This window comes from Penicillium chermesinum (assembly GCF_028974085.1).
Source record: "Penicillium chermesinum strain IBT 19713 chromosome Unknown utg000003l:1.0-5111272.0:1.0-5115320.0, whole genome shotgun sequence".
In the NCBI taxonomy this organism is placed as follows: Eukaryota; Fungi; Ascomycota; class Eurotiomycetes; order Eurotiales; family Aspergillaceae; genus Penicillium; species Penicillium chermesinum.
The window spans coordinates 5056239-5077687 of NW_026695313.1; the positions used below are offsets into that span (position 1 = coordinate 5056239).

A 21449-nucleotide genomic window follows, 5' to 3' on the forward strand; every position below is an offset into this window, starting at 1 on the left:
CCATGGTATCTATAACTTGACGGAAACGGGGTTTGTAATTAGGATTGGAGTAGAATTCGAAGCTGTTACTGGATCTGGTTATCATGGTAATAAATATTTTCTGTAGCTGGAAATTATGGACGTCTTACGAAGCATCTACCTTGTATTATTATGAAAGGCAGAGTTTTCATAAGAGCTTGTTTGATTATCTTAAATCTCGCTGGTAGCTTGAAGTGACTGGTTAGTTAAGTACAAATGATTAGATAGCTGATGAAATAAGACTTTATTGGCTCCAAAAGATTTTTATTATAACTAGTTAATTATCTGCAGGCAGCAATACTGACCAGCCCTACCAAAACTTGGGGAAATTTTTGGAATGCCGGTCAGTATCTATACAGGATAAGATAAATCCCACATAATTGATCTCAATCTCAATTCCTGAAAGATATAGGTAGACAGAAGATTGACATTTCTTGTTGTAGTACCACCGACATCTTGAAACTAACGATCAAGATAAAAACTTAATAAACATCACGATGGTCACTAACCAGCACATAGCTTTTCCGCATATAGTCGCCATCCCCCATATTCCTCCACATATCCCAAAGGCCTTTTAAGGAACATTTCATCCACCCTGGAAATGTGGGATCATCGTCTTGCACCACCTCTACCAGCTTTACGTAATGCGCAACACGAGATTCTATCCCTGTTGGAAGCTCTGCAGGTAGAGGCGTATTCTGAAGAGAGTTGAAACTTTCCTCATCAACAACGATAAACATGCGGTAGCTAGGGAATCTATCAGCCTGGCCTTGTTCCTTTGCCCAAGCATCAAACTGAGTGCGAAGCTGGTCTATTGATAGGCCATCAAACTGGGTAGCATCATCCATGACACGTGGTTTGTATGCGGCCCATAATTCATCAAAAATGGCGACGTCAGCTTGATGTGCTGTGCGGGGGTTCTTGCGAAGAGATTCGTATTGCTCGTAAAATTCGTGTTTCACGTATGCCGTTATAAGGTCGACAACAGCGGGGAAAGTAGCGTCAGACTCGGGGGTATAAGTTGTACGATATATCGTGAAGCCCCAGGTAGGTTCATGCCTCTTGAGCCAGTCGTAAAGGGCTGCTAGTCGTCGTGGAAGCCAGGGATATAGCATCCTACCTGTCGGGAAAAAATTGGACATGGTGTTGTAGGGAGGTTTTGATGCGCTTGTTTGAGAGCACGATCTAAGTAGAAGTAGAACAGCCTACTTGAGAACCGGAAAATAGCAACCTGAGACACCAGGAGGTATGGAAGACCGGGCTTCGGACCCCTTTTTAATAATTATAGCTGCCAAGGTTTTGTCTCCGTTCGGTTACAGTTAGTTCCTTGGCGTTCCCTGCGGTCACTCAAATCTCAAATTTTGGGTCCAGACCTCGCCGTATTGCCTTGGGTAGTGGGTGGGCCCTCTAGATCCAGTTTTGGTCCGCGGGGCAAAATAGACAAACCCAGTGCTTTGGGCCAGTCATGTAACAGATTTGCGGAACCGTGTTCAAGTGGCTTCAAATAAGTCCTGCTGTACATGGTTCACTCCATCCCAGGTCCGAGACGCTGACTGGGTTAGGCTAGGAGAGCTCAGAGCTCTACCCGGTCGGGCCGCTGGAGTAGTATTATTAGCGGATTTCCACCTCCCCGCTTTTCGATCCTTACAAGAATACACAGACAGAATCAACAGTCCCACCTCTCCAATTCCTGCCCTGCAACTAGCCCCGTAATGCACTGGTATTTGGAGCAACCCTGTTTTGAGTTTAGATTAGTCCGCCTTGCTCCGCGCAGGAAGGAACCCGGGTATTTCAACCGGTATCTGTGATAGAAGGCCTGGCTTCAAGCCTCGTGGCCCAAGACATTTGATATGGAGGCTACGGTCGGGAAGCTGCCGATGAGGTCCCAGAAAGATACCTCATAGCCTTCCCATAAGATGTACCTATAGGGGCTGTGTAAACCAGCTGAATCATCACGTATCAAGTGATTTCAGTTCGGTGTTGGAGGGGATTTTTATCAAGAAAAACAAACATGAAATGGCGGCAAGGAATGTTCTCCAACCAAGAATAGGAATCAAACCCTGGAGGCAAGATCAGCGTGGGCAGCGTTTAAAGTCTAAGACAACCAAGAGCACCCTCTTAATCTTCTAAGTAGACGGCATTCTGCGAGAGCTATCTCGGTCGATGCCGAAAGTCTTTTCATGGGAGGTTTTCTGGATAACTTGACTTATAATTCTCACGTATTCCAAGGTTTACTTTGAGTAGCTTAGCTCAGCCATGAGTTGCTCCTCGACCTTGCTGACATCGATTTCTTTCTCGCCAGCTCTGATCTCTTCCACATCTGGGATCGCTGAATGCTTTGCTCCTTCGAACAGGGCGTCGATCTCTTCTAAGGTCTTCCCCTTGGTTTCAACCCAAAAATAGGCCTGATGGTCAGCGGCGTATGAAATGCATGGCTACTAGACTTACAATAAGGCCCAAGATCACCAGATCCCAGGATCCATTGATCATGTACATTTTCCATCCGATATTACCTAGGCCAATTGGCATGATGAAGGTAAAAAGAAGCCTTCAATATTGTGAGCGTTCGCGTGACACGTGGCGGAAAATGGAGGGGGACATACGCAAGGGCATTCAAAGCGAATGATGAGAAGGCAACCCCGTTCGCTCTGATAGAATAGTTCATCACCTCAGGTGGATAGAGGTAGAGCAGTGGGGTCCAGGCGATGGAATAAAAGCCTTGGAAAAGATACATGACAGCCACATTGCCATAGATGAGGGCAGAAGAGGCACCTTGGGGATCGGCCGCATAGAGTTTCGATAGACCTCCGATGATAAAGAGACAGGCACTGAGAAGGAGTTGCGAAAGCATCGCAGTTGGTTTTCGTCCCCACTTGGCAACAAGCTGAGTGCCAAAGAGGCAGCATACCAAGCACCAGGCGTTGAGCACGACATTCTTACTAGTCAATAGCTGGTCCTGTTGACATCGGGGCTGCACTTACTGCCTTCAATTGGTCATTGGTGTTCGTAATACCGGCTGTGTCCAGCTCCGATCCAAAATAGTACGAGGCGATGATATTACCGGCGATACAAGAGAATGGGCCAGGCGACATGCCGATGAGAAGCCGCTTTCTAGCAGAGGGTGTTCTGAAAATTTCGACGGGGCTCATGGAGTGTCCGACCTCCTTTTCCCATTTCAGGGTATCTACTATCTCCTTGAAGATTGTGAGAACGACTGGGTCCGAGAGGTCTCCATTGGCATTTGCTTGGGCGATGGATATCCGGGCCTCACTGTAGTACCCTTGGTGGACCAGCCATCGTGGGGATTCGGGTCTGCAACGCATGAGTTCAAGAGCCACTCGGAGCTGCCCATGGTAGACTCACATGAATGGCAGAGTGAGAATGCAGAGCAGGGAGAAAATTGCCTGGAAGAGAGATGGGGCTCTCCAAGCCCAAGTAGACTGCCACTGCCCGGTACCTAGCGTGATGCCGGCAGCGATAAGGGCACCAATACTATCCAGCAGGTTAAATCAAAAGAACGAAAAAGAGCAAACTGTATCTCTTACTAGTAGAAATCATTGAGCAGACCCACGCCCCATGCACGCCATCTGCTGGAGAACACCTCAGACAGGTAGATGCCTCCAGCGATGCCTGTTATGGCAGACCCAAATCCAAGAATGATTCGTGCCACTACGAACATAGCGATATTCTGGGCTGCCGTCTGGATGATAATCCCCACGATCGTGATCCATGAGCCCCAGAAGATCGCAGGTCGGCGACCGAGACGATCTGCTGCAACGCCCGATACCAATGGGCCAAGGAAGCCGCCAATGAAAACAGATGCAGTATTCAACCCGGTTGTTGCGTTATTGAGTTTGAAGTACTCCGTGTAGGACGGAAGTATATTCAGCCCGTTCAGCATCGATCCATCATATCCTCCAGTCTGCTCAGGTAAGTAGGCGGTCATGGTTCATCCTGTCTCACTCACTCACTGCCGATTGAACCATCGAAGATATCATCAGTAGGAAAGACAGAATCAAGGTAGACTCCGGCACCCAAGCAGGTAGCCAGGTGCCGGTTTCGGTTCTCCGTAACATTTTTGGGGGCTGGAAACTCGACCGGGTGGTGCGCCTAAAGACGAAGCCAAGCGACATCAGAGTCGCAGATGAAACTTCCATGCTTGGCCTTTTATACGCTTTGCATTGAGGGGGGAATTTAGCGTGCGATAAGCATTTTCTTTACTCCGCATTTTAGGCTTAGCCGATTCGAAGGGTTTCATTGAGGCGATAAACATTCCAGGGGGACCAAGCGCGGGGTTCTGTCGGGCAATACCACGTTCTTCGATAAAGCGGGGAATGGGGAGAGCAGACGCGACGTTGCATGAGATTCAGTCTGACCTGAAGAAGATCCAGGGTGATCGCGATAATTGCCTGCCCTTTCAACCCGGTTTGTGACTCTGATCGAGTCCGACCGGTCTCTTTGCTCGGTGCGCTTTGCAATGACCCTTACTTTTCTCGAGCGGCGCCCTGTTATCGCCATCGCCGGACTCGCGTGTGAAACGTCGACATTCTCGCCCGCGCGAACCGACGCACCTGCTTTCCATCCACGACGTGGACCGGAGGTGATTGCGGAGTATCCGTTTCTTAACGCGAGCACCGCGCTGGGAAGCGCGGCAGAATGGCATGGGGCACTCATCGGCCACGCACTGCCCGGTGGGATGGTGATCCGAGACGCGTTCGAGGAACTGGCCAGTGAGATCCTCCAGCGACTCGAAGTGATCCTTCGCAAAGGGCCTCTTGACGGCTTGTGGTTCGATATCCATGGCGCCATGCGTGTCGAAGGAATTGATGATGTTGAGGCCGAGCTCCTGCAGCGCGTGAGAAGCGTCATCGGCCCCGACGTGATCGTCTCCGCGTCAATGGATCTGCACGGAAATGTGTCTAAGAACCTGGTGCACCAGACGGATCTCATCACTTGTTACCGAATGGCCCCGCACGAAGATGAATTGGAGACGAAAGAACGGGCATGTCAGAACCTTGTGGACATACTCAAGAGGGGACCTGGCCGAGCTGTGCGACCGTTCAAAGCATGGGTCCCTGTCCCCATTCTCCTCCCTGGGGAACAGACCTCGACCCGAATCGAACCTGCAAAAAGCCTGTATGGACTCATCCCCGGAGTGACCAAGGTTCCAGGCGTGCTAGACGCAGCCATCTGGGTCGGTTACGCCTGGGCCGATGAGCCTCGGAATCATGCGGTGGTCGTCGTTACGGGCTGGGATGCCCAACCAGTCTCCGAAAACGCAGAGAGGCTAGCACATTATTTTTGGGATTGCCATGAAGAATTCAAGTTTGTAGCGCCTACAGGGTCACTCATGGAGTGTATAGATATTGCTTTGGCGTCACCATCACGGCCCTTTTTCATCTCGGACTCTGGCGACAATCCCACCGCTGGGGGCGCCGGAGACGTTACATGGAGCTTGCGCCGTATACTAAGCCGGCCGGAGTTCCAGAATCCGTCTGGGCCGGTTGTCATCTATGCCAGCATTCCCGGGCCTGGCGCCATTGATAGGATTGTACAGGCTGGGGTGGATGCTGTAGTTACTGTCACTGCTGGAGCCGAGGTGGACCATGTCCACGCCGGCCCCGTTACTCTGACTGGTCGGGTCCATGCGATCAAAGGGGGAGATCGAGATGCTGTCGTGGAGGCTGTTCTGAAAGTTGGGAGTGTGTTTGTTATTTTGACCAAGTTGCGGAAACCCTACCATCACGAGAAAGACTTCACAGAGTTGAAGCTCTCGCCCCGATCTGCAGATATTGTGTTTGTCAAGATTGGGTACTTGGAGCCGGAACTGTTCGATATGGCTGCAGACTGGAGGCTCGCCTTGACCCCCGGCGGGGTCGACCAGGACTTGCCTCGACTGGGCCACCAACGCATTCATCGTCCAATGTGGCCGTTTGACCGCACCTTCCCCCAAGCCCCCGATCTTCATGCCCATCTGATCGCTCCCTCCAATGAGCCCCTGCTATCCTGAGCGTTCTGTATAATTCAACTAGCAGAAAGACTACCCAACCAAGCAAAGGAAGTTACGGGGAATGGGACCCTTATAGAAGGAGTCACCAATTCCAGAGACTTCTGCTAGTTAATATATGTTCCACGGTAAATTCGAGTCAAGCGTCCGACGTGTTGCTACACTCGCGGCGGATAGTTTCTTGGAGTGTTTTCGAGGATCTCAGTTGATTATGAACCATCGGAGGATAGCTGTCTGCACCTTTTTCAGGACTTGGAATATGCCGCGTGACAGCGAAGATGCCCACTGGTAAACCTCCAATTCCTGCCAAAATGAACTCACTCCTGCGCACGGCCCGCTGAGCGGAGCCTCGTGTTCCACCTGGAAGCCTTCTGGGTTCCAGTTGCCTGCGTCCTCACCACTAAGCGCCTTGCGCTCTTGCCTACAAGTTGAGGGGACCAAGCATTCCAAGTTGACCGCGACATCAGACTGGACTGTGAAAAAACCCCCCATGGAATCAACTGATGGCCAAGCCACCTCCAACAGATCTTCCTATCCGAGCATTCTCCACTGGCTCGGAGCTGGAGAGCTTCCTTGAGCGTGAACACTTGACTGCGGCTGGATTTTACCTCAAACTCGCTAAGAAGGCATCGGGGATAGCGTCTGTCTCAGCAGTCGAGGCCGTAGAGATCGCCCTGTGCTTTGGTTGGATCGATGGGCGGGCCAACGGATTTGACAAGGACTGGTGGCTAGTGCGCTACACCCCTCGACGAGCTAAAAGCATCTGGTCTCAGAAGAATGTGAATACCGTGGCCAGGCTTTTAGATGCAGGGAGAATGAGGCCCGCCGGTCTCGAAGTTGTAGAGAGGGCGAAAGCAGATGGTCGCTGGGAACGCGCATACGAGGGTCCCGCGACGATGACGGTACCCGACGATCTCGCGAACGCTTTGGCAGCAGCTCCTGTCGCGGCAGAGTTCTTCAAAACCCTCAATAAGGGAGACTGCTACTCCATGCTCATGCGACTTCAGACAGCCAGTCCGGCCTCTAGAGAAACGCGGATTCAGTCTTTGGTGCAGACCCTGGCGGACAAGAAATGGCCAGCCCGAGCAAAATCGACCCCGAAAAAGCGAAATTTGGAACCGACCAGTACTTCGGCCTTGCAGACTAATACGATGGGGAAAACCAGAAAGCGACGCAAGGGCAGTGGTTAGCTACAGATTGGAAGTCCCATCCCAGTTTGTGCACCCTTGGGCACCTGGACACTGACCGACGATTGGATTCATGGTGTCAAGGGTTCACTGATCAAAACCTACCAAGGGGGACGCCAAAGGGGAAGCCGCTTTTTAATTTTATTGCGCCCTAGGCTCATTCATACATCGGGTCCTTGGCCGCTAAACAGTCTAAAGCAAGAACATTAAATAACCTATATAAACAAAGGATGCTAACCATTACCCCTCTTCTAAGTTCATGAAAGTGACTCGGAATACATCGTCCATAGGCCCGTGTGCTCGAGCCAGTCTAAGAATACCTCATTCAGGCCTTGGCGAAGAAGCTCATCGCCCATGTAGTAACGGCGCCCAGCCCAGGTTTTGGATCCCATTGCACCTTTGAGCGGTTTCTTCAATCTGATCAGTTCAATCGAGGCCTGGAGGTCCATCCAATATTCACTATCCGGGAACCAGCAGCGCTTGTCATCCGCAGAAGCGGCGAGCGCCTCAAATGCTGGGAACGTCTGCACTTTTTCCCAGATCATCGGGGCTTCGTAGTAAGCAGATCTACCGAATCGGTGAATTGTCTTTTCCTCAAACTCGGGAGTAATCATCTGGCGTAAAGTCTGTTGTAAATAGCTAATTTGACTTTGAACAAAAGTCGCCAGGCCCTTTTGATCTTGAACATGAGTAGGCTCCTTTTCGATCTGCTGCAAATGGTACACGATCTCATCTTTCAGTTTACGGAGGCGGTATTGAGTCCATTCTGGATAGAGCGATTTCAAATCGGCGTAGGGGCGAATGTTCGTCATGAAGCTGGAATCATACACGGTGGGTGACTTCGATCGATATGAGGTTATGGTGGAAATTCGCTCCTTGACACCTTTTGCACGGGCGGCGAGGTGCTGCACTTCACCACCCTGTAGAATGACCGCATGGCCAATCTGAGGCCCTTCCACCTGTGACAGGTTAGGACGGCGCGTTCTTCTCTGGGTGTTTCTTATAAAACAAACCTTTTGAGTTGTCCCATCTCCCTTTTTGATATAGGTTTCGCCTCCAATCATGCCGTCGGTTTCGCTCAGCATCAAGACGCAGACATAAGGGTATGAGTCATAGCTTCAAAACAAGTCAATTTCTTCCTGCCTGATCGAGCGCCATTTTTCCCGCAGATTGGTGCAGAGAGACTTACTGCCATGGAATGATGGCGGATGCATCTTTCAACGGATCATAGGCGAGATCCGCAGGGCTTAACTCGACCTTCTCGCTGGTTGGCTCAATTTTCAGGTTCTGCTTCATCTCGTCGATAGTTGAGCCTTCCACCTGGATGTTCGTATGGCCTATCTCCGTGGGCATGACAATTTCCAGAGGCACACCGGCGGCTTCAGAGACGATTCGCAAAGTTTCTGAATGGGTCCAGAAGTCCTGGATGAACTTTGAATATTTCACGGCGTCTCGAAGGACTAACGTCCCCGGGAACGGGGAGCTTGAGCATTTGCTCAAAACTTCTTGCTGGAACATGGCCTTTCGATAGGCTCGTATTCCTTTTGCAGACAACAAGGAGAATGGAACTGTCCCCGCAATGGGAGACGTGCCCTCGCCGAGGGGCAACAGAAGGTCTTGCATAGTGATTTGCTTCTGCGGGGGGATGTACTGGAGATGCACCTAATGGATCGATGCCGATGAATGAGCTCAAGGCCAACAACTTGCATACCCAGGAATTGAAAATCGGCGATTGAAAGAAAAGTTTATGGTTCATACCGCGGGATCAAAGACCTCCTCGTTGGATATAGAATGCACCTCCTCCATTTGCTTTAAATCCACTGAGCCCATGTCGCATGTACCTGGGAAGTCTGTACAGTACCAGTGTGATTCGCGCGCGACTAGAGGTGTCGAAGGTCCAAAAATTATTCATTGGGTGACGGCGACCGCCAAAGTCGCACGGCCATGGAAATGATATGCCACGGAAGCAGCCGCTATTCCTATCTAGGGAATCGCATCCTATCACAAAGGATTCGATATCGATTTTGGTCGAAATCGGATCCACCTTCCCATTATCGGCTCCTTCCGAGGGGGCGAGTTCTCTTCGCCTCGAAACCTTGATTAGAGAACAACGCCTATAATCGGCGCGCAGGCGTCTAAAATATAGCACTCTGATAAGCTCGTGCACTGAGGCAATGCTCCCCGTGACAGCATGATAGGCGACGTATATCGGCGTGGCTGCCCACGGGGTACTGCCCACGGGGTACTAACAGCTTAATACCCCGGGAAAGACGAGTATATTCCGCGTTGGCACGAGGGGCCTAGGGAAGCGAACAGGATAGACTGGGCATTGCAGGAACAGAGAAGCCGCCTAAGGGTTTAGCCACTTGACAAAGCACCTCCGCGGAAGGGAAGAGAGTAGCACCCATGGCGACCATGCCAAGATGCGACGACGCATATCCCAAGTCTCTTATAGCTCGAATGAGAGACAATGGTTGTTTGCAACGGGTATGTTTGCCCGAACGTATGTGCGGGATCTGCTTGTGAAACCAACTCAAGTGATCTGCAGGACGTACTTCTTCCCGTCTGGCGATTCGGGGATTTCCACCCCCTCCACCAGGGACCGCCGGCACTAAGACAGTATGAAGACGGTTCGCTGTCTAGAAAGGATCTGATTCACCCGAGATCCCATAGACCGACCCGAATTCTGATCCTACCTGAAACCTGGTATATTCTCTATTAGCAACAGGCCAATACAGCCGAGCAAGGGCCCGAAGCTCATGCGTGGGAGAGAGAGGTCTCCTCCGCTCGATCTATGGAGAGTCCGCAGGTGCTGGCAAAGCAGGCACGGCCCGCGGGTCGGTCTCTCATGACCACGTGACCGGGGTCAGCGGAAATCCGCGGGATGTCCCGCGCAGGCGAATCAGAGCGGACATATTGTCGCGTATACATGATGTAGTGGGTTGTTGACTAACTAGGTTAACGTCCCGCTGCAAAGTGTGGGGAAAATAGTATGCACCTCGCACGATGTGGAGAACAGGGCGGAATCAGGGTGGTTGAAACCCTTGGGACTTTTGCAACACGAGACTAGATGTGCGGAACGACCTGGTTAACCCCTCCTGCAGGTGACCTGGAGGGGGTGTGCAGCGACACAGTAGCGTCGGAATCAGGACCGTCCCAGACCCTCCTATTATAATAGTGTCATCTTCCATTCGTACTACGGTACTCGAACGCATTTTTCTGTCCTTCATCATGACGGTCCAGACAGTTGCCATCGCAGTCGTCACGGTCGTGTATCTGGTGATTCGCTATTTGAATCGCACCGACGTCCCCAAGATCAAAGGCCTGCCCGAAATTCCGGGCATCCCCATCTTTGGCAATCTTCTGCAGCTCGGGGACCAGGTTAGTGGAACGTCCACAGCACGTCCATCAGACTCCAATGCTCACACAGGCTTAGCATGCCACAGTAGCAGGAAAGTGGGCGAAGAAGTATGGCCCGGTGTTTCAGGTTCGCATGGGAAATAAGGTGGGGTTTTGTTCTTCGGCCCAGGCATGCGTGACTCGGTCTTCTTACTATATCTCAGCGCATCGTTTTCGCCAACAGCTTTGACTCGGTTCGTCAATTATGGATCAAGGACTCATCGGCCTTGATTTCGCGCCCCACGTTCCATACCTTCCATAGCGTGGTTTCCAGCTCCCAAGGATTCACGATCGGCACGTCTCCCTGGGATGAATCCTGCAAGAAGCGCCGGAAAGCCGCTGCGACTGCCCTCAATCGACCGGCTACACAATCCTACATGCCGATCATTGACCTGGAGTGCAACTCCAGTATCAAAGAGCTATACCGCGACAGCAAGGATGGCACGCTGGACATCAACCCGACCGCCTACTTCCAACGATTTGCCCTGAACACCAGCTTGACCCTGAACTACGGGTTTCGCATTGAAGGCAACGTGGACAACACCCTTCTGAAAGAGATCGTCGACGTGGAGCGGGGGGGTATCGAACTTCCGCAGTACTTCGAACAACTGGCAAGACTATGTCCCTTTGCTACGGATTTTCCCGAAGGCAAACAAAGAGGCCGAATCGTTCCGTGAGCGTCGCGACAAATACCTGACTTATCTTCTCAATATCCTGAAAGATCGCATCGCCAAGGGTACCGACAAGCCGTGCATCACCGGAAATATTCTGAAGGACCCTGAGGCTAAACTGAATGATGGTAGGACATAATAACGCCTATGGAGAGAGAATCAAAAGCTAATCGTCGTTTTGTTCAATAGCGGAAGTGAAATCGATTTGTTTGACCATGGTATCAGCTGGACTCGACACGGTGCCCGGCAACCTGATTATGGGCATTGCTTATCTGGCTTCCGAGGACGGGCAAAGAATCCAGAAGAAGGCGTACGATGAGATCATGGCGGTATATCCGGATGGCGATGCCTGGGAAAAATGCCTCGTGGAAGAAAAGGTTCCGTACGTTACGGCCCTCGTGAAAGAAACCCTGCGATTCTGGACAGTCATTCCGATTTGCTTGCCCCGTGAATCCACCAAGGATATTGTGTGGAACGGAGCGACCATCCCAGCAGGAACAACCTTCTTCATGGTAAGTCCCACGAAGACCTCTCCTTTCATACATATTCCAGCTCTGGTTTTGTCTAACGGATGATCAGAATGCGTGGGCGGCCGACTATGACGAAGACCACTTCAAGGACGCCGACAAGTTTATCCCCGAGCGCTATCTCGAGCTCAACGAAGGGTCTGGAACCCCTCATTATGGATATGGTGCTGGTTCGCGCATGTGTGCAGGATCGCACTTGGCAAACCGCGAGCTTTTCACTGCTTTCGTCCGCCTGATTACTGCTTTCCAAATGCGACCAGCCAAGGATACGAAAGATCGGCCCATCTTGAATTCCATCGAATGCAACGCCATCCCGACTGCCCTGACGACTGAACCCAAGCCATTCAAGGTCGGCTTCGTCCCACGCGATCCCAAGAAGCTAGAGCAATGGATTCGAGAAAGTGACGAGCGTACCAAGGACATCTGAGCTGACCTCGAGGTTGGCTCACATGCATTTGTAATGTACTAAGCGCCTCATCCAAGGTGTTTGGCATCGGCATCCACCACTATTGGAGATGAAAACAGGAGGCGTTCTCGCTCTTCGGTGAGGGTATGTTGCTCTATCTTCATCGAAGTATTTCGCCTAGGCATGGAATCTCGGATTCCAAAAGGGCTTCAATCCTGTATAATGAAATGTCTGCATCTGAAAATTGATTTTACAGTACCAAGTTCGTTCAGGCCTGAGGCATCAGGGTACGTAATTGTAGAACAGTAACGATCACGGGACTTTCTATTCCTTTCATAACGACCGAGTCCCGATACAGGAATAGCGTGTAAAGTTAACGAAATACAAATACACCAATTTGGGTGGAATGCATTTCCCGATTATTCAACATCTCCGACTCGACTTCGTGTTGAATAAACGTCTCTCTCCTTTCCCTTCCTCTCGTATTTTCTAGGCCTGCGTTACTCTTGACTAGTCCAACATTAGTCCCGCTTCCTACTCTCTATCACGTGCAGAAAATAATTACGCAATGGCAGGCGACCCTACCCCGGCATCTGCCCCCCCGCAAACGTGGGCGCCCGCGGACGGTCACTGGGGACCACGATGTGCCAGAGGTGGGTCCCCCGATCATCCTCAGACATTCAAACCGACTTATAGTGTCCAGAGACGCCGTAATCAACTTCGAGTAGCCCAACAAGCGTACCGGAAGCGCAAAGAAACCACAATTAGCAACCTGCAAACCCGAGTGCAACAACTGGAAGCTGGCATTGAGAAATTTAGCCAGTCCTTCCTCTCCTTTAGTAATATGCTCCTAGAAGCCCGCGTGCTGCAAAGCCACCCAGAAATCGCCAGATCCCTTCAAGAAATCACTCAAGAGTGCGTGACACTAGCCCAGCAGGGAAGCAATGACACGGACGGAAAGGTCGAGGCAGAGGCACCATCGAGCGATGACAACAAACAACCTGCACCCCATCCATCTCAAGCTGTGATTGCGAACAAAGAGTCTGATCTATTCCGTGACTATGCCATAAACCAAATGCCGCAGTCAATATCGAAAGCCAAGTGGCCGAACATGTTGCAGTCCCCGCTGTCGCCACAACAGCAAAGGCCCTTTCCGGACTTGTCCTTCCGCCCTTATGAACTTGTACTATCAACAGATGCTTCTTTAACAGACTCTCATTCCTCTCCAGAGTTGCTCACTCCACCGGATACCGAGTTACCTAGCGGCATGGCGCAAGAGGATTTATGGAGCCTTGCTCACCGGATTGTTCGAGAATGTTGCAAGAACGGGTACCGCCTGTTAGTGGAGCAGTTTCACAGGACCGAAAAGATCAAAGAAGTCTTTGGCGGACCTCTCACCCTAAGCGAACGAAACCGCAAAATTTCAGGCTTCCTGTCCGTGGTTAACGGCTCGGCTGGAGACGCCTTAGAGTTGCGGGCTAATGTGATCGGGTTTGTGAAGAAACTGAAAGATGACATGTTTCCATTATCGGACGAGTACAAAAATGTGCCCCCGACATGGAAGATAGTCCTCGAGGCAGACCCTGCTGAGTGGCTGGATGCAAATGGTATACAGAAGCTATTATATGACAGGGGGCTTCTCGCTGAAGAGAGAAGTCTGCCGAATGGCGGGGTTGTGCTCACTCCAAATTCCCGGCTGAATGTTGCAGCTTTCGTCAGTGGTGAGTGGCGCCCGGATCCCATCATAGCTCGTGAACGTTCGCTGACCTCCGCCCCTAGCGTTATCTCTGGGCCCTGTGTGTATTGGCCTTGGGCCGGCTTTCCGTCGACTCGATGTGGAAAATGCATTGCTCCTGGCGACGTCGTTGGATCCGTTAGATCCGTGGTCATACCAGAACCCATGCAGCACGGATGACTATTTTGAGATGCCAGATGTGCTATGGGATCAACCATAACCCATGCCGCTAGGTAATATAAGGTGTATAATAAGAAGATCCTGATTCTAGTACTTAATCTCATATATATCTTTCTCCGAGCCCTTTCGCATTCGAGGTGCACCATGGCCAGCGCAGTCTCCGCCATGATCAGACTGACCCTGCACAGCCTCGGGGTCTATCGAGAAATTCTACGTGCTGAATCATGGTGGACTCATCTAAGAGAGAAGTAGCATTTGGCTTTTTTCTTTATTTTTATTATGAGAATGCTCGATGCCAACATGTACATGATACCAAAAGGTTGCATAAGCATTACGCAACCGCTTGGCAGGGTCGATACACAGACAGTCCCTTGAGGCTTTGATCTCCGCGGCTTTAATCCCCGAGAGAAAGCATGGGTCTCCGGCGCGAAAGTCTCAGAAGTGCATGGCAAGAGGTTGAGGGGGACGGATTAGTTCCTATTCGCTGGATCCAGTTTGAACGCGGCAATTGGCCGACATGGTGCATTTGAGGGATAGAGGGTTTCCTAATAATACTTCCATCTCATACCAGTGGAAAAGGAAGATAACTCGTGTACCATTCACGCCCCTATGTCCGTGCCAGAAAGCAGCCATGATGCCTCGACTGATAGCGGCGACGAAGATTTCAAAGACCCTCCTGAGAGAATCGAGGACCCCAATCAAGAGGAAAACAATGCAGAATGGGCACAGAAGGAAACAGAGGGAGAGACCTCCTCGCCTCGCGTGCATTTCCGGTCAAGCGCAGCTGCAATGCAGAATGTTCCTCGTCAGGAAACCACAGATCCTCCCGGTTCCGAATGGGCTCAATCACAGCGCGAGGACCAGCCTCACCGTCCAACAGCACCCTACACTCACGAGTCCGAAGACACACCCATGGAAGGGCAAGACCCGGAGCCCAATCAGTCAGAAGGCATCGCACCCGATGAGAAGGCGCCTCGCAGCCCTACCGCTAATCCCAGCACGAAAGACCGACTTCGTTCCATGAGTGATACTCTTCGAAGGAAATTATCTCGGGTAGGAGAGCGAATAGGCCGCCCGACAAGCGGGGGGGGATGATTTGGGATCAGGTACATACCATGCGGACTGGGCATCGGGGGGCGAGCCACCGGTCTCGGATTTCACTGATAATAAGCACAAGACGCACGAAGAGAAACGGGAACAGAATCAAACGAGCAGCAACGAAGCACACCGGCTCGTCCGAGACTTGACCCAAGACCACTCATCCCGGCGCCGCAAGACCCGTGGCAGGCCATATCCACATGCCGGGACGGAGTTTGTCGGGGACGAAGGGGAATCAAGTCAGGAATCGGGTCTGCGGTATCGCTCTGGCGGCGGTGGCGTCCTGTCCCAGCTGATGAAACTGAAAGGTACCCAGCAGCCAGCCGGGTCGACTTCAAGATCGTCGAGTCGGTCCTCGGTGGACTCCGGTACATCGTCATCGACCGAGTCTGGATCGACGAAATCCAAGAAAGGGACGCCCAAATGGTACAAGAGAGATCCAAACACCTCGACCTCCACTTTGATAGGCGCCCCGGGGGGCGGGTTGAGTGGCACGAGCACGCCGCTCTCGAGCGAGGTAATGTCGGCCGCATCGAACCGACGAGGCAAGCAATCTGACCGGAAGATGCGACAAGAAGACGAAATCCGAGTGACCGTCCATATCGCCGAAATCATCTGTCGGGAACGGTATATCATCATGCTCTGCCAGGCCCTCATGGCATTCGGGGCGCCCACCCATCGCCTGGAGGAGTACATGCAAATGACGGCCAAGGTCCTGGAAGTCGACAGTCAGTTCCTCTATCTACCGGGCTGCATGATCATGTCCTTTGACGATCCGTCTACTCGGACGACCGATGTGAAGTTGGTCCGGGTGGGACAGAGCGTCGATCTCGCTCGGTTAGCTGATACCCACCTGATCTATAAGAACGTTATCCACGACGTGATTGGCATCGAGGAAGCGGTCCAAGAGCTGGAGAGCGTGATGAAGAAAAAGCCTCGTTACAACAAGACGATCGTGGTGTTGGTATATGGGTTGGCGACCGCCACGGTAGGGCCTTTCGCTTTCAACGCTCGACCCATTGATATGCCGATCATCTTCCTCAACGGGCTCCTTGTGGGACTCATGCAGCATGTTGCTGCGCCCAAATCCGTACTGTACTCGAATGTCTTCGAAGTGACCTCGACTGTTCTTACCTCCTTCCTGGCCCGGGCGTTCGGGAGCATCCCGAGGGTGGTCGTGGATGGGAAGCGGCAATACTTGTTCTGCTTCTCTGCGATATCGCAAGCGTCGATTGCGCTGATCCTGCCGGGCTTTTTAGTTCTCTGTAGCAGTCTGGAGTTACAGTCACACCAGATCATCGCTGGCTCCATCCGCATGGTGTATGCGATCATCTTCTCGTTGTTTCTTGGATATGGGATCACTGTCGGGACCACGATCTACGGGCTGATCGATGCGGGCGCTGTCTCCGATATCTCTTGCCCCAAGCAAGGCGCATTTAGCAACCCTTACGTGGCGCGGTTCCCCTTTGTGGCCATCCAGACGGTATGGCTCTTGATCATCAATCAAGGGAAATGGCGGCAACTGCCGCCGATGACCGTCATTGCCATGTCTGGATATATCACCAACTATTTCAGCACCAAGCGGCTGGGCTCCAATTCGCAAGTGGCCAACACCGTCGGCGCGTTTACGATTGGCATCATGGGGAATCTGTACAGCCGACTGTGGCACGGCCATGCGGCGACGGCTATTTTACCCGGCATCTTCATCCTCGTCCCATCTGGGCTGGCTGCATCGGGCTCGTTGATCTCGGGCGTGCAATCTGCAGATGCCATCCGCAAAAACATCTCATCTCATTCGTCATCCAGTAGCTCACCCGGCGCGGGGCTATCGGGGGGCAGCTCCATCTTTAGCCTGGGCTTTGGGATGATCCAAGTGGCCATTGGCATTACGATTGGTCTTTTTATCGCAGCGCTTATTGTTTACCCTTACGGGAAACGCAGGAGTGGGCTGTTTAGCTTTTGATCCACGGCCTATAGAAACGATGTCATTGGTAGACGCATCTATATGGTTTGTACAGTTTTTCCCCAGGAGACCATCCTCGGGAGGTTGCCACTATGAAGGGCTATGGAGGCTCTGCATATATCAGTAGTATAAGAATCTCACCAGCTTTCAACACCACGCCCGTCCTGACGTCCTGATGTCCTGCGCAGGGCTCATTGCCGTTTCACGGTGGAATGTGTGGGAGCTCCAATTGTAGTGAAGTCCAACGTTCCCCCCCCCCCGTCGAAACGGAACAGTCCAATGAGATGTTCGAGCAGCGCAAGTGGCAAAGTTCCTTTCGTGCATACATAGTCCCAACCCCGGAGCACTCTGCTCCAGTGCAGCGGTGCTAACCGAATCGGTCGCATGGCGCCTTTTTCCCCTCCGACGTCATAGCGTTACACGTCCGGATTTGCCCGAGAGGAAGTATGGGAGGCAAAAGAAACGGAGTGGAGCCAGAGGCGCAGGCCCCATATTTTTTAAAGTGGGTTCTCCCCCAGATTATCCCTGGAGATCACATCGCGACTGCTTCATTGACCAAAAGTGCTTGAACTCCTGCGAAGCCTTTGTTTTGCCTTTCTCCTTCAATCCACCATGCGGCACTTCGACGCCTGGGTCGTCCGAGACCCGTATTCCATCTGGCACTACTACTCAACAGGCCATCGATGGCAAGATACCATTCGATCGATGATCCAAGAGCGCAAGATCTGCTCGCCGGTCCCGGAAATCAAGCTCCCGGCAGTGAACCCATACACCGACGCCCTGAATTCTCAGCCCAGCTGCGACTTACTGCAACGGCTTCCGCCCGAAATCCGCCAGATCATTTGGGGTTACGTGTTTGGGAATGAGACCATCCACCTGGTTAACGTCAAGGACAAGATTCGGCACGTCCGCTGTGCCTCGACCTCGCCCTCTCTTACCCATCATCGCCACTGCTGCCCGCTCACCCCCGCTCGGTGGCGTGTCTACGATGGGCGCATTCCAGGACACTCGGACAGTCTCCTCTACCCTCATACGCATGAGCTTCTGCCGGACAGGTTGAGCAACAGCGGGGCTGCATTGCTGCGCACCTGCCGAGCCATCTACGCCGAGACGGGAGATTTGCTGTACCGAGACTCGACCTTTGATGTGGATGATCTCTACACTTTCATTGCGTTTGCGAAAGCCATTGGGCCCTACCACCTTCGTGCCATCCGGAGCCTCACCGTCCAATGGACGCCTATGTGGCAGCCCCTCACCGGGAAAGACCATACCTCATCTATTTATTCGCACACGCATAGCGACGCGCTGTGGACCCAGTTCTGGGACCTCGTCTCCTCCCTTCCAGCTTTGCAGTATCTCAATCTCAGTTTCGACCTGGGCCGTTTCACCGGGGCAGTCACGGGCGGGGGCACGGTGGTGGTGGCGGGACAGCGGCTGCCGCTCCTCCTCGCGGAATCGTGGCTTTTGCCTTTGTTGAATGTGCGGGGCTTGAAAGGCTTCGAGCTTGCCATCACTGCGCGCTGTGACTCGGCCGCCAAGGGCGTTATCGAAGGTGATCTCGTCCGCGATGCCGGGGTGTTGAGGGACCAACTGCGGGCTGTGATGTGCTCTCCTGCAAGTGTTCCCCTTGAGGACATCAAGGAGCTGGGGTTGGCCAATGTGACTTGTGCTCTGGAGGCCCTCCGGGATGAGCCAGTGCGCAGGAGTGGGCCTCGACTGGCCATCACCGCTGCATAAATCCTTTTCACGTTCTGCATTCTATCTTGATACCCCTTTGATTTTTTTTTTTTCCGCGTTGTCGCATTTACATCCTGATTGTCAACCAGATCCTTCCCAAGAGAGCGAGCATCACCATATAGAAACCAGCTTCTGTTTCTGTTCTCTATTCCATGATTTGACATTGCGTAACTCCCGTAGTCCCGTCTGTACTAGATTGTAGTTGGGGGCGCTCCCGGTCGACAGCAACGTACGAAGTGTACGAAGTGCATAATGGCGCCTTGACGCATCTGAAAGGCCATCATGCTGGAAGCGTCGTCTTTCGAATCGGCTCCTTTACCCACCCACGCCTGCCTGGGGGCTCCAGGACTCATCAGGTCGAGCTTGTTAAGCGGCGACCGCACACTGGTGAAAAAGGGCCGTTTGCATTGTTTGTTGCATCCGATCGCTCCTTCCCTCTTCTGCTTTTTGCTTCGCTTTGGCTTTGAATCTCCAGCAGCCATGGGTTCTGACGAAGCTTGGACCCCGCACACTGGTATGTATGGGCGCGTACTTGTCGACGAAACTGAATTTTCCCTCGGATCGCTAATACGCTAGACGCATCCAGTGCTGTCCAGCCTCCCCCATCAACCCGAGGAAAACACCACTTCCCCGATCCCCTTCTTCCACCTCCTGGAGCGCCTCAAGACGACGAAGCGCGAAGGCTGGCGCCGTTTCGGAATCAATGGCGAATCGATTTCCGACCACATGTACCGCATGTCGGTCATGACCATGCTTGCCCCGCCCGAGCTCGCGGCCAGGATCAACGTCCCGCACTGCACGAAGATGGCGCTCATTCATGACATGGCGGAATCGCTGGTGGGCGACATCACGCCCGTGGACACAAACGTCACCAAGGCTGAGAAGGCTCGTCGGGAGGCGGCCGTCATGGACTACATCACCACCTCCCTCCTGGGCAATGTGCCGGGGCCGCGCTGTCGGCACAGCAGATCAAGGATGTTTTCCAGGAGTACGAGGACAATGTCACCCTCGAGGCGCAATTTGTCCACGACATTGACAAGATGGAGCTTCTGCTGCAGATGGTCGAATATGAGCGCTCGCACAAGGTCGACCTCTCGGAATTCGAGCGCGTCGCGTCACGAGTTCAGTTGCCGGAGATTCAGGCGTGGGCCGCACAAGTTGTCAAGGAGCGGCCCACCTACGCTGCCAATGCCTAAAATGCTTCCTCCACGGCGTAGCTTTTCTGAAGGATGTTGGTTGGGGTGGTGGGAGCTGCTGGGATCACTATGAGGTACAGACGTCGGTGGACAGGACATAGAGGTTTTAGGGGTTTAAGATACCATAGATTTACGCTTATGATCTGCGATGTTTTCCACGAGGATGAATGAGAACTATACAAAACCGTTTGTCAAAGGGTCTCGAGGGGGTTGTTGCTTGGCCTCGGACAATAGACAGCACTGCAGGACATAGAATATAGAATACTTGAAAGCAGACCAGGGACTTGAAGCTTGTAGGTTACTCGACCGGCTCTTTCTCCATTTCATTTGCCAACATGTGCGCCTCGGCGCACATCTCCTCTAGACTGCGCGGTTTCCGCTGCTCATTATCGACCGCAGGGAATCTCGAGGTTGTCCTTTGGTCCTGTGCGGGCGTGTCTGGTGTAGCGCTCTGGGCATCTCGGAAAGCCTTACCGACGTCTCCCTCCTCGCCGTCCAGCAAGTCGTAAACGGCATCGGTGCCACCACGATGATCTAGATCCGCTGCCTTGCGAGGAATGATGTGTGCATGGACATGGGGCACACTTTGGCCAGCGTGCACCCCGTCCTGGATAGCGATGTTTAGGCTCGAGGCGCCGTAGACCCGTTCGATCATGCGGCTGACTCGGCGCACGGTTAAGAAGAGATCACTGGTCTCGGCTGGAGTGAGATTGGAAACCCGAGAAACGACCCGTCGAGGGCATACGAGAACATGGCCTGGGAGAATTGGCTTCAGATTGACGAGAGCGAAAGACAGTGGGGTTTGAAGGAAGACCTGGGGAGCAACACGGCTGTGTCAATTACAATGGTCTTTTGGAGACGGGGCAGGAGACGGGGCAGGAGGGATAATTTACTTGCGGAGTGACAATGAACGAGCCAAAGTGGATTGGCACCGTAGCGCCCTTGAGCGCCGGCATAGCAGCCTGGACCAGCCTGGACCTTTGGGGACTCGGGGAGGCTGTACAGGGTCAGCGGAATGGGGTCGCCTCTGTCCTCGGAGTGGATCTGATAGGGACGAATGCCTCGGTGGACGCGAGAGCACGTGACATGGCACTCTAAGGAGCCGCTGTCTTTCTGGACGTATCTTTCACGAATAATTGGTCACTCCATAAAGAGATGATGCTCATATAGAACGATGCACCAGGCTCGATGCTGTGTCAGCTCCAAGTGATATAAAACCACTGGATGATCGAATTGATCATGTTGGTCAAGTTGGTCGACTATCTGCGGTCGCCGACGATCACGTCTCTCAGTCCACGTGGCCTCGAATTGGAAATACTCTCAAT

The 21449-nt window shown here is 52.6% G+C and overlaps 11 protein-coding genes across 11 annotated transcripts; 7 read left to right on the forward strand and 4 right to left on the reverse strand.

The window, feature by feature from the left end:
- Nucleotides 1-500: 500 nt before the first annotated feature.
- On the reverse strand, nt 501-1160 carry N7468_004888 (uncharacterized protein; the record flags this gene model as incomplete). The annotated part of the gene is made up of 1 exon (XM_058474185.1): nt 501-1160. One exon carries the CDS (start codon nt 1158-1160, stop codon nt 501-503), a length of 660 nt encoding a protein of 219 aa, XP_058333188.1.
- Nucleotides 1161-2249: 1089 nt separating this feature from the next.
- N7468_004889 (uncharacterized protein) lies at nt 2250-4094 on the reverse strand (the record flags this gene model as incomplete). Its single annotated transcript, XM_058474186.1, has 7 exons — nt 2250-2423; nt 2467-2566; nt 2622-2953; nt 3000-3330; nt 3382-3510; nt 3564-3940; nt 3990-4094. 7 exons carry the CDS (start codon nt 4092-4094, stop codon nt 2250-2252), a joined length of 1548 nt encoding a protein of 515 aa, XP_058333189.1.
- Nucleotides 4095-4495: 401 nt separating this feature from the next.
- N7468_004890 (M81 family metallopeptidase) lies at nt 4496-6028 on the forward strand (the record flags this gene model as incomplete). The annotated part of the gene is made up of 1 exon (XM_058474187.1): nt 4496-6028. The coding sequence occupies one exon, from the start codon at nt 4496-4498 to the stop codon at nt 6026-6028; it is 1533 nt and encodes a 510-aa protein (XP_058333190.1).
- A 500-nt stretch (nt 6029-6528) lies between these two features.
- On the forward strand, nt 6529-7215 carry N7468_004891 (YdeI/OmpD-associated family protein; the record flags this gene model as incomplete). The annotated part of the gene is made up of 1 exon (XM_058474188.1): nt 6529-7215. One exon carries the CDS (start codon nt 6529-6531, stop codon nt 7213-7215), a length of 687 nt encoding a protein of 228 aa, XP_058333191.1.
- A 254-nt stretch (nt 7216-7469) lies between these two features.
- N7468_004892 (uncharacterized protein) lies at nt 7470-9018 on the reverse strand (the record flags this gene model as incomplete). The annotated part of the gene is made up of 4 exons (XM_058474189.1): nt 7470-8171; nt 8226-8328; nt 8402-8874; nt 8971-9018. The coding sequence occupies 4 exons, from the start codon at nt 9016-9018 to the stop codon at nt 7470-7472; spliced, it is 1326 nt and encodes a 441-aa protein (XP_058333192.1).
- A 1374-nt stretch (nt 9019-10392) lies between these two features.
- Nucleotides 10393-12236, forward strand: N7468_004893 (cytochrome P450; the record flags this gene model as incomplete). The annotated part of the gene is made up of 6 exons (XM_058474190.1): nt 10393-10593; nt 10649-10717; nt 10776-11190; nt 11228-11410; nt 11472-11794; nt 11862-12236. Coding segments are annotated over 6 exons (1566 nt in total), but the record flags the coding sequence as incomplete, so codon positions are not given.
- Nucleotides 12237-12783: 547 nt separating this feature from the next.
- N7468_004894 (bZIP transcription factor) lies at nt 12784-14170 on the forward strand (the record flags this gene model as incomplete). The annotated part of the gene is made up of 2 exons (XM_058474191.1): nt 12784-13936; nt 13995-14170. 2 exons carry the CDS (start codon nt 12784-12786, stop codon nt 14168-14170), a joined length of 1329 nt encoding a protein of 442 aa, XP_058333194.1.
- Nucleotides 14171-14739: 569 nt separating this feature from the next.
- N7468_004895 (threonine/serine exporter family protein) lies at nt 14740-17191 on the forward strand (the record flags this gene model as incomplete). The annotated part of the gene is given in 2 exon segments (XM_058474192.1): nt 14740-15183; nt 15200-17191. 2 exon segments carry the CDS (start codon nt 14740-14742, stop codon nt 17189-17191), a joined length of 2436 nt encoding a protein of 811 aa, XP_058333195.1.
- Nucleotides 17192-17803: 612 nt separating this feature from the next.
- N7468_004896 (uncharacterized protein) lies at nt 17804-18928 on the forward strand (the record flags this gene model as incomplete). Its single annotated transcript, XM_058474193.1, has 1 exon — nt 17804-18928. The coding sequence occupies one exon, from the start codon at nt 17804-17806 to the stop codon at nt 18926-18928; it is 1125 nt and encodes a 374-aa protein (XP_058333196.1).
- Nucleotides 18929-19408: 480 nt separating this feature from the next.
- Nucleotides 19409-20124, forward strand: N7468_004897 (HD domain-containing protein; the record flags this gene model as incomplete). Its single annotated transcript, XM_058474194.1, has 3 exons — nt 19409-19442; nt 19515-19867; nt 19897-20124. 3 exons carry the CDS (start codon nt 19409-19411, stop codon nt 20122-20124), a joined length of 615 nt encoding a protein of 204 aa, XP_058333197.1.
- A 298-nt stretch (nt 20125-20422) lies between these two features.
- N7468_004898 (HIT family protein) lies at nt 20423-21080 on the reverse strand (the record flags this gene model as incomplete). Its single annotated transcript, XM_058474195.1, has 2 exons — nt 20423-20938; nt 21018-21080. The coding sequence occupies 2 exons, from the start codon at nt 21078-21080 to the stop codon at nt 20423-20425; spliced, it is 579 nt and encodes a 192-aa protein (XP_058333198.1).
- Nucleotides 21081-21449: the final 369 nt, after the last annotated feature.